At 43.8% G+C, this 19,628-nt stretch overlaps 1 protein-coding gene across 2 annotated transcripts; it reads left to right on the forward strand.

The window, feature by feature from the left end:
• The first annotated feature begins 1,590 nt into the window (after window positions 1-1,590).
• pdcd6 (programmed cell death 6) lies at window positions 1,591-19,519 on the forward strand. Of its 2 annotated transcripts, none has more exons than XM_084565673.1 (6): window positions 1,591-1,774; window positions 5,803-5,864; window positions 14,023-14,067; window positions 16,095-16,265; window positions 17,591-17,700; window positions 18,606-19,519. In XM_084565673.1, exons 1-6 carry the CDS (start codon window positions 1,692-1,694, stop codon window positions 18,702-18,704), a joined length of 570 nt encoding a protein of 189 aa, XP_084421799.1. In that variant the 5' UTR covers window positions 1,591-1,691; the 3' UTR covers window positions 18,705-19,519. The 2 variants fall into 2 exon arrangements, with proteins under 2 accessions (XP_084421799.1, XP_084421800.1); XM_084565674.1 differs by having other exon boundaries at window positions 16,095-16,253.
• Window positions 19,520-19,628: the final 109 nt, after the last annotated feature.

The raw sequence follows: 19,628 nt of genomic DNA on the forward strand, positions 1-19,628 counted from the left end.
ACACAAACTGCAATGGGTCTCTAGAGCATGGCGAACCTGGGGCCTGATATGATGGAGCAACAGCTGGTCCATGGTCTTCATGATGCTGGATGCCAGGGCAACCAGTCTGTAGTCGTTCATCTCCCTCGGGTGTAGCTTCTCAGGGACAGGGATGATGCATGATGTCTTCCACTACAGGGGGACCCTCCTAAGGTGCAGGCTCAGGTTAAACACATGCTGAAGGGGCTCCCCCATCTCAGAAGCACAGGCCCTGAGTAATCGTGGGGACACTCCGTCTGGGCCGGCTGCTTTGCTGGGGCGGAGCCTCCTTAGCTGTCCGCTCACCTGAGCCAAAGTGATGGTGATGGTGGTGGGGTGACGGGTGGCTACAAGCCATGTGTCTGCAGCAGTGACTATGGAAGGTGATGGTGAGGGTGAGGCACTATTAAGTGTGTTTATAATATCTGTTTATTATTGCAATACCTCTTCCTGTGTAAGCCTGTTTTTTTTTTCTCTCAAGTACAATACCCTTATCTAGGTACTTTCATTTGGTTCTCATACTCATGTCATTGTGATTCAGTACTTGTTTTTCAGGGGACGGCACAGTTTTAGTGGTGGTTAGAAGGTTCCGGGTTCGAATCCATGGGCCATCAGGGGCCTTTGTGTGTGGAGTTTGCATGTTCTCCCTGTGTGTCTGTGTGGGTTCTCTACAGGTACTCCAGCTTCCTCCCACCGCCCAAAGACATGCTCGTTAGGTTAATTGGTGATTCTAAATTGGCCGTAAGGTATTAGTGTGAATGGTTGTCTGTCTCTCTGTTTTAGCCCTGCGATAGACTGGCGACCTGTCCAGGGTGTACCCTGCCTCTTGCCGGACGACAGCTGGGATAGGCTCCAGCAGACCCCCGCGACCCTTAACAGGACTAAGCGGGTATAGAAGATGAATGAATGAATGAATGAATGAGTAGCAGTTAGGTAGTTACTCACTTAAAACTTGATACAGCCTGTAAATATTATTTTTACCTTCAATATATTTACTCTTATATAGATTTTCTTCTCTTACCTTATTCAATTTTTATCTAACTTGCACTGTCTTGCCCTGCTGCTGTAACACCTACACTTTCCTACAGGGTCTTATCTTATCTTATCTTATCTCAGTCTTTCAATGTCATGTGTTTTTTTTTTAAGTTATATATTAAATTATCCAGCAGTATAATCCAGTATTGTCCAGCTACCAGTTCTGCTTCCATTTTAACGATTTTTAACAATTTTAACTTTATTTATTTTACTTTAAGTACCCATGTTTGGGTTTAATATGTATTTCATTTAGTGAATTATGTAAATACTTCAAGATTCAAGATAACTTTATTGACACAAAGTGAGCAAATATGTGCGCTCCGTTTGCCCTGGTGGAAAAAAAAAAAAAAAAAGTGGAAACAGTCAAATATTTGTTCACCCACATGACTCTGAGTAACTTGAACGTTACAGCTTCTATTTTTACTCGGCAGGAAAGTGTGACGTCACCGGCTTTATGGGAAGTGCTGAGTGACTGGCCACGCCCAATGTGCGCGAGGAGTCCGGCAGTGCTTGCGTGAACGTTGGAGTCTGATTGAAGCTGGTGGTGAGAGGAGCAGCAACGAAGCAGGAGGAGGAGGAACCACGAGCTGCTACTCGGACCGTTTTAGACGTTTTATAAGAAATATATATATATAATAATGGCGTACCACAGCCCGTACAGAGCTGCCCCGCATATCAACGCTCCCCCGGACCAGAGCTTCCTGTGGAATATCTTCCAGAGGTGAGTAGAGGGAAGGAAAGGCGGGTTGTTTCTCTGCTGTCTGCCTGACTGTCTCACACGCCGCTCCGCAGTGAACGCTAGTGTAACGGGAGGAGGGGGTGAGGAAGAGAGACGCGGGGGCTGGGGCGGTGCTGACACCACATACCTCACTGACAGTCGGTGTTTTTTTGTTTGTTTTTTTGACTTTCGACAGATTCTAACTATTTTCTTATTTCAAACCAAACCTCTGCAGCGGAATGAGGGGAGATGTGAGCGCCATGGGGTTGACACACTGAGTTGTTGGAAATGCACAACACTCAGCTCTTCACGTTTTACCACAATACGTGACATTATTCCACCCACAGCTGTGTCACATGACTGCATTATTTGCTTTAAACTGTGTTATAACGAGCCACGGCTTCAGTGCTGTGTTCAAACCTGGGTCTAAGGACCTCCAGGAGTCCTTGAAGGGTTTTCCCCCAGGACCCCCCCCAGCAAAAAAAGGAAAAACTTTATCATTTAAGTATGTGTCATATGATTTATCTGAATCAGAAGTCAGAAAAAATCCCCTTTATCTGTGTATGTTGCAGCATTATGTCTAATTTCCCTCACTAATCGCATCATATGTCATTATATCTTGTGTTATTCTCACTGCCGTGCGATGCTACACTATCAGTGGCGGCTTATGGCCATTGATAGTCATCATTTTCACAGTAGTCTGAGTGAAATGTGTGTCAGCAGCAGCAGCAGTAGCTAAGAGGGTCACAGTAGTAGGCACAGAGGGAGATGTTGATATGCACTGGCCACTTGTAATAGTAAGCTGTGTGGAGTTATGTAATACTGCAGAGGATTTTATTATTTCCTCACAGCGTTGAGATGCTGCGGGCGTCGCGAGCCTTGAAACACTCTTAACGAATTATTTATGCAGGGCAAAGCTGGAAATCTGGTCACACGCATCTCGTTTGTATCTTCTTTTTCACACACTTGACTTCTCATGACTGTGGAGTCATCGCCCGCTCTTATCGGACACAAACGAGCATTACGTTAGTCATGACACACACATATATATATAGTCATCATGAGCACCGTGCCGCCGCCGCCGCCGCCTGCCTCATCTGCTGCCTCTTGGTGAATATCTTCCAGAGCAGCGCTGGAATTCCCTCGGTCATGTGATCAGAGGCAGTGGTTTAACGCGGGAGGCCTCTCAATCTGTGTGTCACACACACCTACAATTCATGACTCACCGTCCCGCTGTTGGACTGCTTTTATAAGTCCATTGTAAGAAAATGACTTATTCATTCTCAAGGTGTTTTGCAGGCTGAGCCGTGCACCGGACGACCTCCGTGCTGAGGCCGTTTACTAAATACGTTCAGCCCAGTGGCTTCAGCCCCGAATGAATCACAAAGAAGTCCTTCTTTACTTTCTGCCTGCTTTTAAACAGATGACGCTGGCATGGCAAAAATGTTGAGAGTCAACAATGGAGCGACGATAAAGATGTGTACACAAACAATAGCATATATTTTCAGAAGGAGGCTGAAATGTGTAACGTCTAACTGCAAACAGGCGCATGATTCCCTCCACAGCGTAAGATAAGAAAATGTAAAAAGCGAATGAGTATTGGTGGAAAGTTGGACGGTGGGATTTCCGTGAATGCAGCTTTTAATTTGGGAAGTTTTCCTTTCTCCCAGCGGCCGTGACATCGCTCTTACATTCGGGGCCGGTTATGTGGAAAGTAGGACGGCCTTTGTTCCGCGAGCCATATTCCAACCTGATTGCTTAATAGGAAACAGTGAAACAGTGGGAAAAATCTGAGCCGAGTAACCGACTGGTGTTTTCTACCGTCCTGCTGCTTTGCATGCGAGGAGATGGAAACACCAGATGGCTAGCTGTCTGTTCTGCAGGCGAGTGGAAGTTTTAATAACGCTTCCATGTTTTTTTTTGTTTTCTTTTCACAAACCTGAGGCCGGGTGAGTTAGTAAGAGGACAGCAAGAGAGAGAGAGAGAGAGCTGATCCTGTACACACACTTACTTCTTTGAGTTAATATACGAGTGTTTGGTAAAGGCTGGTTGCCCCCACTGCCTGCTTCAACCCAACCGCTCCTCACCTTCACTCTTACAAAGCTCTCATTTACGGGGACACGCTCGATAGCTGTTTATTTTTCACCACCGAGGACCAAGCAGGTCTCTGTGTTTGTTTTCCTTCACTTAAGAGGGGCACGGCCGAGCCAGAAGTACATGCAGCTGATATAGAAAAGCCACGAATGCTGCAGATGTGGTGATATGGGGCCGCTCACTAATGCGTCACATCTGGGAGCTGAGGCCCAGCCCGTGAAGTTAGCACTGGGCCGGCCCTGTTTTATTTTTATTTTGGGGGGGGTTTCCCCGTCTCCTCTCCCCCCTCCTTCTTCGTCTTCACTGCTGGCATTCAGGCTGTGTTTGCTGAGTGACCGTCAACACGTTGGGCCGGGCAGGTTGCTAAGGAACGAGTGAGTCACCGGGTGTTTGACTAAGCAACGTTTGAAAACTGTGTGAGGCCTGTGTCGTAATCCAGCCTGTTTAGTTTGTTTTTTTTTTCCACGTCCCTCTCTGTATCTCAAAGGAAGACTCACGTCGGAGTCGAGGCTTTGTAAACGTCATCTTAATGACCACGTTCTTCCATTACAGGTGTGGTGTTCCCCTCTGTTTGATATCTCCCGACGAGCCGAGCCTCCAATGCTTAATTTAAATACACTCACTCGCCACACCTTGTAATATAACAGTCCTGCACTAAATCTTAGCTTCATGAACGTTTAAAATACCTGAGAAAGCTGCTGATTCAACTGTCTTTTCATGTTTGGAGGCCGTGGTTCAAACCGACATGTGTTTCTATTATTTTGACAACCCTATTTTAGTCAGCGGGCTGCACTTTATTCACACAAGTTTAACAGCGCTTCAAACTACATCCTCCAGAATGATCTCAGAGTTGAATCACCACCTTTCAACATAAACCGAACATTACAACAGTCATGAAGGGAGATTTCGTGTGGCACTGTTGCTGCATATAGAGAGTATTTGTCTTCTCTAGTGTACCTAATGTTTTGTCAAGAGCGTGCATAAGACTGATTTAATACACTATGTGGTCACATCGCCATAAAGACTTTCATGCTGTACACATTTAACGCCGAACGTCGCCTGGTTCTGGTTTTGCCGTTGTGAACGGTGCCGGTGTTTCTTCTCTTATATCACTCAGCTGTTGGCTGTGACAGGAAGTGCACTGTGAAGACACCACTTTGTGTGTGTGTGTGTGTGTGTGTGTGTGTGTGTGTGGGGTGTAGCTCTTCTCGCGCTTCTTTTCACCGTTTTATAATCTAATCAGTTCATAGTGATGAAAGTCGCAGCCCTTTTTATTGATTCGCTCTTATGCTCGTTGATCATTTGGCCTAAAATATGTGAAGCTGCACCCTGATGCCGTTTTCTGTCTCTGTTTTATTGCTAATTAGTTTTCCCTCCGTCGACTAATCCATTCATTGACGAATAGTTTCAGTTGTAAAACCGGTTTAACATCCATAGTCAAAGTGAAAGTATTGTCTCCACCATCAAGCTACCGGACGACCCTGTTGTGCTCCGTGTTACTGCTACTGGTTCATAACTCCCTCTGGCAGTTATCAGTTTTGCTTTCTCTCGAGAAATATGTTAAGCTGTCAAAGAATCTTTGCAAGCTGACACGATGCAGGTTTGCGCTAAAAGTAACTTGTGCGGCTGCCAACATTCGGTTTCATTTTGCTGTCGCACGGCATCAACACACACACACACACACACTCAGAGCTCGTCTGGTCGGTCTCCCTGAGCTACGAGCGTACAAGCTACCTTGTGTGCCCTAATCATAGGCCTCCATTCATCCTCTGTGGACTGTTGAAACACTAACACACACTCAGGGGGATAAAGTTTCAGCTGACGAGTGCCGCTGTCTGTTGCTATTGTGTGCTGGAGTGTGCGTGGGTGTGAAGTGGTTAAAGCAGGAGGAATCTAATCTGTTTTTTTGTTGTTTTTTTTTTTTTTTTCCTCCCCAGGGTCGACAAGGACCGGAGCGGAGTGATATCAGACTCAGAGCTTCAGCAGGCCTTATCGAATGGTGTGTATTCGTCTCTCTTAAATCTCTTCCACTCCCGTTTCACTTCCTTTCTTTATATATTTTCTTATTTCTGGCCATTTATGCTCTAATCTCAGTCTCTTATGTCAAATTCCCCTCTCTTCTTTTATTATTCCATTATTCCGACTCTTTTTTGATCCCTCCCATCTCCTCGTTACACACCATTGATCTCTGCCTCCCTTTGATTTAAGCAACTGCGGAGCCCAAGCAGAAAATGGATTGGGGTTTTATTTTTATCCCTGGGTGCCAGGTGAAGCGAATAAAAATGAGTTTTATTTTTGTCTCGGGAGGCAGGTGAAAAGTTTATCAGTGTAGCCTCAAAGAAAACGCTTTAGGTGTACCTAAACGTTCCTGCGACGACAACCGACTCAACACTGATCAGGTTGGTGGTTGGTGGGCGTCGACGGTCCAAACTGTGTCACAGAGCTGCTTCTTCTGAAGGGAATCTAGGATGTGGTGGGTGAGGAAAGAAGCAACACTTTGCATTTAAAAAGCTTGGCTATTTTTCTACAGATACAATAAAAGTAGGAGTAAATATTTAATGTTTTGTGAGAATTTTGTTCTCGCTCCCAGGGCTGCACGGATAAGATAAAAAAAAGTTTGTTCTGGTCTGGTAATTTATACTTCACGAGAAACTCTAGTGCCGAACTCCGGGTAAGTCCTCATAGGCCCCTCCCACTGAGGCATACAACACGCACGCAAAGCATTGTGGGAGATGCGGGAGATTTTTCGGATGTCGGCCAGTCGCTTTGACGACCGTGTCCGTCGGATCACGCCGTTCATTTAGCATGTACCCACGGCTCGAAACCCTGTCCCGGTGTAGGTTTTCTGGCTTCCTCCCACCGTCCAAAGACATTCTTGTTAGGTTAGTTGCTTCTTCTAAAGTGGCCGTAGGTGTGACCTCCCTCTCGCCCAATGACAGCTGGAATAGGTGATGAATGAATGCTTGGACACTCACAGTATAAACCAAAGTTAGCCTCAAGCTCGGTTTATTCTCCTGCAGGCGATCCAGCGGGCTACGCCGACGTCTGCATTTCTATTTTGAGTTTCTCATATTGCGGGTTTCTTTTACTGAAATCACTGCAAATTAGAAAAGACTGAGAACGTCTGAGTAGATGGTGTTCAGGAGACCAGAAGGAGGAGGAGGAGGAATTTTCTTGGGCTTGTTTTGCTGCTTTGGACCGCTCCCAGTTGTTGCAGTCGACGTCGCTGCAAGTTGACGCTGCATTTCCGGGAAGGCGCATTTCAAGGTGACAAAAATCAGGCTTTAGTCTTACAGGCCGATATATTTACGAGCTTTTAAGTGCGCGTTACAAGCATTTCAAGTGAGTCATCTGGAAACAATAAAGCGTCAGTCACAGAAAGCGTTTCCAATCAGCTCTCTGCTACGGTCAGCTTAATTAACTAGTTAGCTACAGCTCATAAAACCTGCGCGCGACAGTTGCCCTTTCAGCCGCTTTCTGAGCTTGAGTCCTGTGAGTTTGTTAGTGGTCATAGTGAACAGTTAATTAAAAAAAACTATGAATCTTTTAAGCGACATGCTTTCTGTGCTGCAAAATAGCCGTTAATGTAGCTGAAGAAATAACGGCAAAATCCAAAATCAGCATGAAAAACACCTGGGGATGTAACATGAGGATTACAGCTGCTGGTGATGGAAGTGCAGTCACTCTTAGTCTTGTGTAGCTCAGGAGGAGGATTCAAACAGGATTAGCGGTGCATGTCCCACCGGGCCTCTTAATCTAAATAAATAAATAAATAAATAAGTAAACTTGTGATTCTGTCAGGCTGTTTGGGGAACGGTGTGGAATAAAAATCACACACAGGTCATCTTGAAGTCAGTTTTAAAGCCGGTAAAATATACCTTCCCATCGCGTCTTGACCTCGAAATGCTGTAATGATTGATGAGACTTCGGAGAGCGGCAGAAACCGTAGCGCAGGCTGATGTTTGTCTTCTCATTAAAATGTAACGTGGCCCCCAATCAGGTTTATCTGTGAACTGCTCCGACAGCTTCTCAAAGACTTTGGAGCGGATTCTGGGCACTTCAAAAGGAGAGGGAAAAAGAAATGTTGAAGCCAGCAGCAGCAGCAGCAGAGGAGCAGCAGAGAAAGAAGTTGTTCTGAGGCTGCGCAGTGCCTCTGGATCAGCATACTGATTAGTCAATGTGTTTGTGCATGCATGCATTTTCGTTTTTCATCAGATTCTCTTCAGCGAGTCTTGGCCAGTGCCGTATGTGTGTGTGTGTTTTGTTTATACGTGCACCTTGCTGCGCGTGCTTGTAGCGAACGGCAGGTTTCCCCCGGTCCCAGCTCATTAGGCTCGTCGCGGTACGAAACGGAGCCACTGAAGCTGAACACACACACACACACACTCTGCACTGACTGCATTCTGTCCTGCAGTTTGCCTGCGAATGCCGCCGACACTGCCTCTGTGTGACTGTCTGTCCTGGCTCGGCTTCAAGTGTTGCTTCTATTTGCATCAGTTTGATGACATCAACCGTTTGTCTGCCTTTTTACCGTTGACCTTAGCTCACCTCCCTTTGTTTTTCTGCTCTTCTTTCATCTCCAAGGGCTGCACAGTTCAGAGCATCAGCACCTTAGAGGTTTCAGGAGGGAGCCTGGGGCTTTGCTGCTGCTGTATACAGTCTTAACATACACCGATCAGGCTTAACTGCATAATATTGCGTATAGACCTCCTTCCAAAATAGTCGTGACTCATCAGAGAATGGACACGGGCCTTCTGAGGGTGTCCTGTGGTGTCTGGGAACAGGATGTTGAAGGGAGGGGGCCTCTGTGGATCATCCCACAGATACTTGATCAGTTTGGGATCTAGTGAATTTGGAGGCCAGGTCAACACCTTGTCCTGTTTTTGTGTGTGCCTGTGTCAGGCTGCATCCTGCTGGTCATTGCTATGGGGTGGGGGTGCCTGTTCTGGTCTAGGTGGGTGCTACATGTCTAAGGTGTTCATTGATATTTACTTTTCCAGTCAGTGGTTTTAATGTTGTGGCTTCTGCACCGCTTGCTCTCTCTTCTGTCTTTCTATATTCCTGAAATCAGCCAGTCTTACCAGACATTACTACATAATTTTTCTTTGAGTAGAAAAATAAGCATCCTAACTGAAGATAAATCAATTCTTTCTCCTTTAGACTTGAGTGGTGAAGTGTTTTGATTCATGTGAGGTTCTGTGCTCATCGTGATTTTCTACTGCATTAAACAGAACCTCCCTTATTGCTCCTGTCTTCTCCTCCTCCACTCTCTCACCTCTCTGCATGTCTACGTAGTATATGGCACCGTGTCTCTCTGCCTGCTGTGTCCTCTGTCTGTTTGTCCTCTCTTACTTTCGCTTGCTGTCTCTCACCCACACCCCATGCTTAGCCTCCTCTTCTCTTCTCTCTCTCTCTCTCTCTCTCTCTGTGTCTTTCTTTCTTCTTGTCCTCTCTCGTCGTTCCTCTAAATTTGTCGTGGGTGTGACAGTGTTTCATCCCCGTTGAGGCCGTGATTGGCTTTGTGCCGTGGAAGCGTACGTGTCTGTGTCATACGTTCACCTCCCTTTGCTCACCGGAGAGCAGATATAACACCACAACCATCCTGCCATCATGCTCCCTCCCCCTCCAAACACTCTCTCCCGCTTGACTTATTTATTTAAGTGTGCTGGAGCGGTAATACTACGAAATTGCCGACACGCAGTGCTGGCTGAATGGCACGGCTCGGGGCTGCTCGTCCAGCGGCGCTTACCTCTACGCTCGTACATTTGCAGGGTTTTGTAAAAACTCTCAAGTTGAGTTAGAGCGAGAATTGATTCTTGCCAGGCCGCGTTAAGTTTTCCGATACGTTCCTCCCTGCGGTTAATCGTCAGTCGTGCTCGGCCGTTTCTGACTGGTGGACGAGAAGCCTCACCCTCATGCTGATTCTGTTTGAGTCCCAGCGACTGTGAATTTCTTTTGCTTCACGACACATGAGCAATGATTTGGCAGAACGCCGCTGTTATTAAAAACCCTCAGTGTGCTGCATGATTTTTCTGGGAACTGAATTGGAGGCAGCAGCTTTGAGCAGATCGCAGAGAGAAGCAAAACTCGTAATGGTATATGTTTTATAAGACTGATGGTGTGGGTCACAGTTTTCATTAGAAGTTGTATTTCTCTTTCCAACAAGGTCAAACTTGTTGAACACGTCCACGGACAAACGTCTCACTGAGCTCCATCGCGGCCGTTATTTATATATTTACATATATGTGTGTGTGTGTACACACTGCGGCCAGTGCACTCTTGTTTTTCCACCAGGCTGCCTCTCTCCTCACCTCCTATATTTCCCCTTCTCTCTCTCTCTCTCCCCCGCCTCCACCTCACCGCTGGCAGTTGGGTTCGCCAGTGAGAGAGAGGCCAGTGTGCGGACCGGACAGAGGTTGTATTGTTCCACTTCGCCGTCAGACGCACACACAAAACATCTCAGCCCCACCGGCCACCTCACTCTGAGCAGCCGCTGTCCGTCTGCCGTTCGCCGGTGACCTCACAGCTAGCTGCTGGTGTGAAACGTTCGTGTGCGCGAGTAGAAGAATCGGCGTGATTGGAAAGGTCGCAGCATTCTCTTTGCTCTGCCTTTGGTCGTTTTTCAGACGGCTCCAATGCTGGAGCAACATTTGATGTAACAAAAGAGTCTTTGTCTGTTGGACACGCTGGTCGTCTTGCAGCTGTATTTGGAAATGTAACATTTAGAGATGCAGATAGCAGTGTTAACATTAGACTTTCACTGAGCCCTTAGTCAGATATCTGTTGGTGTATATGCCATATGATGCCAACTGTAACACAAAATGTCAGAGATACCTTGAAGATGAATTAGGCCTCGTCCACATATAAAGCCATTCGTTCAGCGCCCTTCACTTTGTAGCAGATAGTTGACATTACAGGCTCTGGTCGTCTAGGTAACCTCTTGTGTGTTTTCCACGCCAAAAGTGAAACAAGCAGAAAACAAAAAATGCAGCCAGTGTAAGGTCAGTCATTAGAAGCCACACTGACTCCAACCACCCATGACATTTTTTGCGGTGGAAAGTTGGTCTGGAATCGCTCCGTGGGAAAACATCTGCAGTGCCAGTGAAGTGGTGCCTGGATGTGTTTTATGTGGCGATGGACAGAAGAGTAACAGTGATCTAGTCACACACATCATCGGAGCGCTGTGGAGTTGAATTTGTTTACAACAAAATGGCTCTGGTTGGTTGTCGGACTGTCCAGTTGTGTGTTTTTGCTCCATATCGGTTGAAAAACACTATGGAGCTGATCTCAGCTGTGATTGGGGCGAGAGGCGGGTTACACCTTGGACAGGTCTCCAGTCTATCGCAGGGCTAACACAGAGAGACAGACAACCGTTCACACCTACGGCCAATTTAGAATCACCAATTAACCTAACAAGCATGTCTTTGGACGGTGGGAGGAAGCTGGAGAACCTGGAGAGAACCAGGGAGAACATACAAACTCCACACAGAAAGGCCACTGGATTCAAACTCAAAACCTTCTTGCTGTGAGGCATCGGTGCTAACCACCCACACCACTGTACCGCCCCTGGACAGTGTTTCCTAGCGGTAAATATTTGGATGTTCAGATTAGTTGACCTTGATAGACGCCAACGACAAATTAGTATTTCAACTACCAGAAGTCTCTCTTTAACCTGAGATAGCCTTTATTCTTATCAGAGTCTGGTAACATGCCACATGATTTCATTATGGGGTTAGGGCTAGGGTTAGGGCTAGGGCTAGGGCTAGGGCTAGGGTTAGGGTTAGGCGTATTTCAGTCAATACAGAGAAAAATAAATACCCCTTCAATTTGATAGTCCTACAACCGATCATAGCCATTTTGTTGTGGACAAATTCAAGTCACTGCAGTCATCATTCAGGTGCTACACTAATTACACATCACTTATTACAGTTCATTGATTGGCCATCTGACATTGTTTTCAATAGAGCCACACAGCGATTGAGCCTGGATTTTATTTAGAAATGGCAGTAAACTGTATCTGGTGAGGAGAGCACACCAACCAAGTGGACTGTCGTAATACTGTTGCACCTCATGTTGAGACATGACCTCTGGGTTTAAGAGCGTTGCTGATAGTGACTAGCAAGAGTGTTCATGCAGCAATAAAGCTGTGACTGTCAACTCATCCTGGTGCGATCGCCAGTAAAAAAAAAAAAAAAAAAAAAAAAGACAGGGTTTAATGAAACAAATACAACGCTGAGTAAATAAAAGTTTCTCTATAAACGGGCCTCACATTAATGTGAATATGATACTTTCTGTTTGTTGCTCTAGACCGGCACTCCCACAGATTATCAAGGAGTCTAGATTCTGGCCCAAACCCCAGCTCCAGTAAGAGCCTCAGGCCTTCTCCCAGAACAGCTCTGTCCACAGTCCTAGACAGCCTCGCCCATCAATAAAACAAACCCAGGAAGACGGAGGAAATGACTAGTGTCTTCTGGAGCACATGTAGTATTTTCAGCATCACAAATCCTTAAAGTTTACAAGTCCTGCATTTATTTAGGCCTATTTCTTATTTATTTGGAGATTTTTAATCGACACAAAGGAGTAAAACGAAGGTGAAAATCAATCGACAGTAAAGCAATACTCCGGCCCTCTGTTTGACTTGAAGCCTTTTTTATTTAAATGAGCCGCTCTTATCTAAACTCTCACTGCTCCCTCTGCAAACCTCTTTACTGCTGGCATAGCTAAACCGTGGAGGGAAATCAGAAACGAGCAGCACGGTGTGGGGAAAAGAAAAAAGAAAAAAACGTTGCTCCACAACGTTGGCAAGATGTTAAAACTCTGCAGATGCTGTTTTAGGGTTTTGCAGATACAGTTGCCAAGAGGAATCTTAGGTCAGCAAAAGTACGCTACAGAGTTCAAGTTACTGCGACAAAAACTAAACTGCAAAACGTTTAGTTTACCTCGTACCCCCGTGCCTCTCCTTCTTGTCGTATATTTAATGTGTTTTCTCGACTCCTCTTTTTCCTCTGCGTCCTCCCACTCACATTTCTCTTTCTTCTTGATTCTGAAACTGTCGGCCTGCCCGTAATAAAGTGAAGTGGTGAGTCAGCAAGGATTTAGATGCCCAGATAAATCTCAGCGTCTTGAGAATTGAATGGGTGAAGCCGGCTATAAAACACGAAGCCCCGCCTAAACTAAAGGCCCATCAGTCCTTTTCCTGAACATATAGATGACGGGTATAGTCACATATAATTGAAGAGTTTGTCGTCGACATGAAAAATCACCGTGCGTGTGTGTGTGTTTGGGGGAAAAAGCCATAAACTGTCACGAATCTCTCCTACCATCTTCACTTTTCCTGAATTTCTCCTGCTTTTATTCCTGATGTGATGTCTCTGGTTTGTATTAGTTACATAGACGCTGAACACGACCCCCTGTCCTTCATTTGTCCACACACGTATCTTTACTACTTTGCTGACAAATAAAAACACTTTGCCAGACTTGTAGTGTTATAGATATCACAAATGATTGACATTAATAGCCTATGGTCCTCTAGTGGGACTTAATTATCTGAATCTCATTTTAATGTCTCCTTATCTTAACTGCAGGAAAAGCAAAGGTGCAATTAATAGGCTTTATAATGACTCTGTTCTGTTCGCTTGTCTGGCATGTCATGACAGTGAGCTGTCACGCACAGTAGATGATTTCCGTGGAAGACACTTTGATGTGCTGTTGCAGGACAAGCAACATTTCATTTTGATGTGCAGATTTCTGGCACTGTGCATGCCCGCTCACCGGCTTTGCTTACTTCAATAATTAATTTTAGTCACTAATGTGACGCCTGGGCTTTTCCTGATAGGAAATGTCACTCAGAATTGAAATTGAAAAGTTGTTTTAAGACAGTATTATAGTGCATAAATATACAACTATATATACAACACTGATTTAAGATGACTTATTAAACATTAACATTTGTTTTTCCAATAATGAAGCTATTGTTTTATATGATGATTACAGAGGTGGTTAAATAAAATAAAAAACGACTCCACAAGAATATTGATCTTCAGAAAATGTGAATAATAATTTAGCCACCCTGACAAGCAAAGTGTTGACATGTGGGTAATCTTACAAAACGAAATTGTTTCTGGTCTGTTGTTAACCGGCGTCTCTCTGTTTCACAGGCACATGGACTCCCTTTAACCCGGTGACGGTTCGATCCATCATATGTAAGTAGCTGCTGACAGTGACATAGCTAAATCTCGTACAGATGCCCTTTGTGCTATTCACGTTGTTTATTTCTTTCCTTGCCATGACAACCAGATTAAGTCCTTAAATTGTGAGCGAACCAAGGCTCACAAGGCGTACTTTTTTTGGTTTTAGTAACTGCTTCTCTAGTGGAAACCTGCAGCGAACAATAAAAACGAAAAAAAACAGAGTGCCTTGCAAGGAGACAGGAGAAAGCTGGTCCCAAGGAGCAGCTGCCACTTTACTGCAAATATCGATCGGGTTACGCTTTTAAGTTGTAATACTCTGCTGAGATTAAATGCCTTGAACTCGGCAGTGCAGTTGAGCACCAGGTTTATCTAGATTTTAACAGATCTGCTGAAGGTCAGAGTGTACTTTAACTTTAACTTAGACTCAGACAGACTTTGATTATCCACAAGGGAAATTGCTTTGTCACAGTAGTTTAGTAAAAAAACACTCTTGAGAACCACAAGTAAAAAGAAAGATAAAATAAAATAAAAATAGTATAAGCAAAAAAAAGACTAAATTTGCATATGCACAAATGTACAAGAAATAGAGACGAAGTAAATATATATTATATACATAGGAAGGATTAATAACAGTTAATTAACGCATGGATATGAACACACTGTACATACACTGACTACTTAAATGCATTTCCCTGCCAAGAATCTAAATAAATGCGTCTGGCTGCAGCCTTACAGTCAGCATTAAAGTTACAGTTAAAGTAATTACACAGACCCTGCTGACTGATGTGTTCAGTGTCCGCATACATCCTACAGTCCCTCTTCCTCTTCTTCCTCTCACTTCTCTCCAGCAAACAAAAGCGACACCAACTCTACTTTGAGTTTCTTTTTTGTGCGGACCATCTAAAATTCCTCTTAAACGCTTCGTAGGTTCAGTTTCGTTATTTCTCATTCCCAGAAACCATTGCTTCATAGAACCTTAGTTATATTTGTGACCCCGGTTTCTTTGCCATAGATTGCGCCATTCTCCTCGTTGCTATGTCGCTATAGCGTCTCGGCTCTTTTTAGTTTAAAATTCTTTTATACTGTGGTATACTCCCAAGATTTACCTCCACGCTGATGGGCTAAATCTTAACAGTGTGAATTAGTTTGTCTTGAATGTCACAAAGAAGCTTTAAAACCAAAACCGTGTTAAAAATATCCTCCCATGTACTTCGTTCCCTATTTGTTGTGCCACTTCCCCGTAATTCCCCCGTAATGCCATCGCCTTCACTTCCCACCGTACCATGCGCAGTAAATCCATTGTTTAATAGTCCCACAGCAAGAAGCGTAGCCTGTGATAACGCTCCCTTTGTTGGGAGGTAATTGGATTGAACCGCATGGGGGTGAGAAGTGGAGTATTGAGGTATCAAGTTGTTTTCTTTCTCTGCTATAACCCAGTCTTATGAGGCGGGAATTAGCCAAGTGTGAGTCTATCTGACCTGCACCGTTAACGCTGCGGTTTCCTGACTGCCGCAGTTGTGTGCATATACTGTATGTACACCGATCAGCCACAACATTAAAACCACTGACAGGAGAAGTAAATAACATTGACCATCTTGTGACAATGCAATGTTCTGTTGGGAAACTTTTGGACCTGGCATTCATGTAGACATGTAGCACCCACCTAGACCAGACCAGGCACCCCCACCCCATAGCAATGACAATCCTTGATGGCAGCAGCCATCCCCAGCAGGATGCAGCATGACACAGACACACACAAAAACAGTTTAGGAACAACTAAAAAAAAACATGAAGAACAGCACAAGGTGTTGACCTGGCCTCCAAATTCACGAGATCCCAAACTGATCTACTCATGATCCACAGATCCCCCGCTAACAACATTCACAGGTCAACTTCAGAAGGTCCAAGTCCGTTCTCTCATGAGTCACAACCTACACAATATTAGGAAGGTGTTCATAATGTTATGCCTGATCGGTGTGTGTATGTGTGTATGAGACAGAGTGAATAATGTTCCTGACATCCTCCCGTCTCTCCTTCAGCCATGTTCGACAGGGAGAATAAAGGCGGGGTGAACTTCAACGAGTTTGCCGGCGTCTGGAAGTACATCACGGACTGGCAGAACATCTTCAGGACCTACGACAGGGACAACTCGGGCTTCATCGATAAGAACGAGCTCAAGCAGGCGCTGACTGGATTCGGTGAGCAGCAAAGTATGCTTAAGTATTTAAATTGTTAACGCTTTGGTGGAGGCCTGTGTGCAGTGCTGTCCTTTCCCTGGTTCAGAAGGTCAGGATTTAATTTTTATTTTCTCCAGTAGCTCTGTGTGTGTTTTTAAACGGAGCATCAAGCCAAATGAAGAGTGTGGAACTTTATCTCAACTCAACACGTTTTAGATTTTAAATATACATTCATCAGTACCTTTAATATTCTATACGTATCTTCAGTTCACTAATCACATTGTAGTAGGGGACAAATCAGTCATCAGAAATGCATCAGACAAAGTGAAAATTTCTCAAAAACTTACACCTTGATGAGCAATAAAATCACTGTAACATACCCACATTAATTACAAAATTACAATTAGTTCCTGATTGGCGTCCATTAGTATATTAAAGAACTGGTGAGTGAAAAAGAAAACTTCAGTGTGTCCTACATCAGCTCCAAGTTTAAAAACGTTAGTACATTTCCTTATAATTCCAATAATTTCCGTCTTTGACTTTGCATGCTTTCTGTATTCCTGATTTGTCCCTGAAGGCTGTTTAAGCCACTATTACTTTTGTTTTCTTTTTAAAGTGGGCTTGTATGAGGTGCTTATCCATAGTCACTGTATTACCTAGATGGTAGAGGAGTGCCAACACATGGAACTGCTGTGGTTGCGATCTGCAAACTAAAACAAGGATGACCTTAAAACTCATTAGCTGTTTAGACATATACCTAATTTTACCCCACAGGACACAGGAGTTGTTGCCATGATTGCCTTTTAAGTTTGTGTTCCTGTGTGGTTTTGGTGTTAGGAATAACCGCAGCTATGGATAATCATCTCATACTACCTCACTTGGAAGAGATCGAAACTTCTTTCTAAGCTCAATAAAAGGCAAACAACCTGTACTCAGTGCCTCGGTCACATTGTTTCCGAGCAGATAACGCTCCAAATGTCAAGCCTCATACCGAAGATGTTGTGTCATGCAAATGTATGTAATCAGACCGCATGCATCGTGGCATCTGCTCTATCAGCTACCCATATAACTTGTTCATCTGCCTCGGCCAGCCTGCAGTAGCTCGGTTCCAAGCCTCTCTGCAGCTCTGCCGCAGTCAATTTAAAAAAATGTTTTGGTTCACTTAGCAATCATTACCTGGCCAAGCAGCTTGTGTGCTTAGGAGTTGTCATCTCCTCTCACGGGCTGAGGAGCCCCAAGAACCTTTGGCCGTTTCCAGGTCCAAGCCGAAAACCATACGTAGACTCTGTCAGGAAGAATGTGATGTATTAAAAAAATGTTGTCTGTTATGCTGATGTGGTATTTGTTGTTGTGCGTAGGCTATCGTCTCTCAGATCAGTTCTACGGCACTCTGATAGACAAGTTTGACCGCCAGAGGAAGGGGCAGGTGGCTTTCGATGACTTCATCCAGTGCTGTATCGTACTACAGGTAACACACGCTGAGACAAACTGGATATACTGGATGCTTTATTTCCCGGCTGCATGCATCCACATCAGAACAAGATGTACTTTTGCTATAGATGAAGCCGCCGAGCTTAAGTGAATCCTGAAGAAATGTAGCGTCGTAATGTAACAAGAGCTTTTTAAATGCATCGTTACGCAGTTACTTATCAGTCATTGGCTTTTTCCTTGAGCTATATTTGATTTAATAACCTCAGCGTTGGAATAAAACACAAGTTTCAGGAATTATGCTGTTCAGTGGTTTAGTGTCTCTGCTTTTTAGCCATAGTTGTAGTCACATCAAGTGTGACACAATAATTTTGTAATGACTCGAAGTTAAAAATGTGGAAACTTTGACGATTCAGCACTCAATCTATAGGAACTAATTATGTTCTCTAATGATTCTCAACTGATTCATTGAGTTAATTTATCACTCCAAACAAAACATAATGTCTACCATGAATACATTTTCTCATAATAACATATTTTATTTATGAATGAAGAATGTAGACCTAATCAGGAAATATATGGTTCACGTTATTTTACCAGTAAGTACCAGAAATAATGTTGAGTATGATTTATTTTTAGTGGCTGATTTTAATTTGAAATTTGCTCTAGTATTTAGCTGGAAATGGTTGCTTACATCAACTTAGTGTACTGTTTAGTTTTATAGCTCTGCATGCACGTAAACAACTTGCAAATACACTTGAAAGCAGTGTTGCTATGTTGGGTATGAGCGTGTGTCTTCGTTCCTGTGTGAAAAACAACTGATTAATACAAAACACAGGCTCCCAAATATATATTTATTCTGTGTTGCGTACTCCACGGCAATGACGCTACGTTCTTTGCTGGTATTGTGAATAAATTTCCTTATTTTCTGTCCTTTTCCCACAGAGGTTGACTGATGTTTTCAGGCGATACGATACAGACCAGGATGGCTGGATCCAGGTTTCTTACGAACAGTATCTTTCCATGGTCTTCAATGTCGTATAACGCACACGGATCACCGCACAAGAGCACAACTGGACACAACTGTGCCAAAGCTATCGGCACCTCCCTGATGTCTGTTATGGTGGACACTACAAGATTTTATTTTTAAAAAACAAAAACTAAATTTTAGCCCTAGTTGGGCTATTTCACATAAATTTATATTAAAAAAATGAATCTTAGAGGAACCTTAAATGTTTTTGAGGTTGTAATATCCTCCAGGTGATTGTATTTATCTGGATGTACTACTCCCAATACTTGATGTATTAAAAAAGAAAATCTTGTAGTGTGTTGTTTGTTGACCAGTCTGAACAATGTCTGTGTTAAGGACTCTGGGTTGGGGGTTATAATGGACACATCTGTCTTTCTGTCTGTCAGTCAGTCTGTCTGTCTGTTAATGAATATTTTTAATGTCTTAACTTTAATTGATTTAAAAGAAGACCTCTGTTGAGAGTTAAATGATGCATTGTAAATATGATTTAAAATGCATTGCATGCTTTTCAGGGATATTTAGCCCCCAACGTCGAAGCATGCGTTTCCTTTCTCTCGTCTTTTCCTCAGCCCTGTTTTGCTCAAAGCCATGTTTACAAAAACTGTGAAAGCAGGTAATGCTCTGCTTTGGGGTTCACTGACATGCCAGCTTACATGCCATATTTGTACAAACTTATTTTTAACAGCAAATCTTCAAATGTTAGAACATCTAATTTTTTGGTAGAGGGTAAGCATAACGCCTTTAGTATGGCTTATTTTTTTGTGCATGATGCCTTAAGATGTGTATAAAACAAAACAAAAAACACAAAGGAAATCTTTTATTAAAAAAAAAAAAGAACTATAAAGATCTGATGTGGAGTTTGTTTTCATTATTAATAAATCTTTGAACGTGTTGGAGGGTAAACAGTGGATTTAAGGCTCAATTTCGCCCTCTGCTGT

The sequence above is a fragment of the Chelon labrosus genome (genome assembly GCF_963514085.1).
Source record: "Chelon labrosus genome assembly, chromosome: 18".
Taxonomy (NCBI): domain Eukaryota; kingdom Metazoa; phylum Chordata; class Actinopteri; order Mugiliformes; family Mugilidae; genus Chelon; species Chelon labrosus.

Coding starts and splice junctions, on each gene's coding strand:
- pdcd6 (XM_084565673.1), top strand. CDS start 1,692: ATGGCGTACCACAGCCCGTACAGAGCTGCCCCGCATATCAACGCTCCC. Junction 5,865..14,022: donor TCAGCAGGCCTTATCGAATG/GTGTGTATTCGT, acceptor TCTGTTTCACAG/GCACATGGACTCCCTTTAAC. Junction 16,266..17,590: donor TGGATTCGGTGAGCAGCAAA/GTATGCTTAAGT, acceptor TGTTGTGCGTAG/GCTATCGTCTCTCAGATCAG.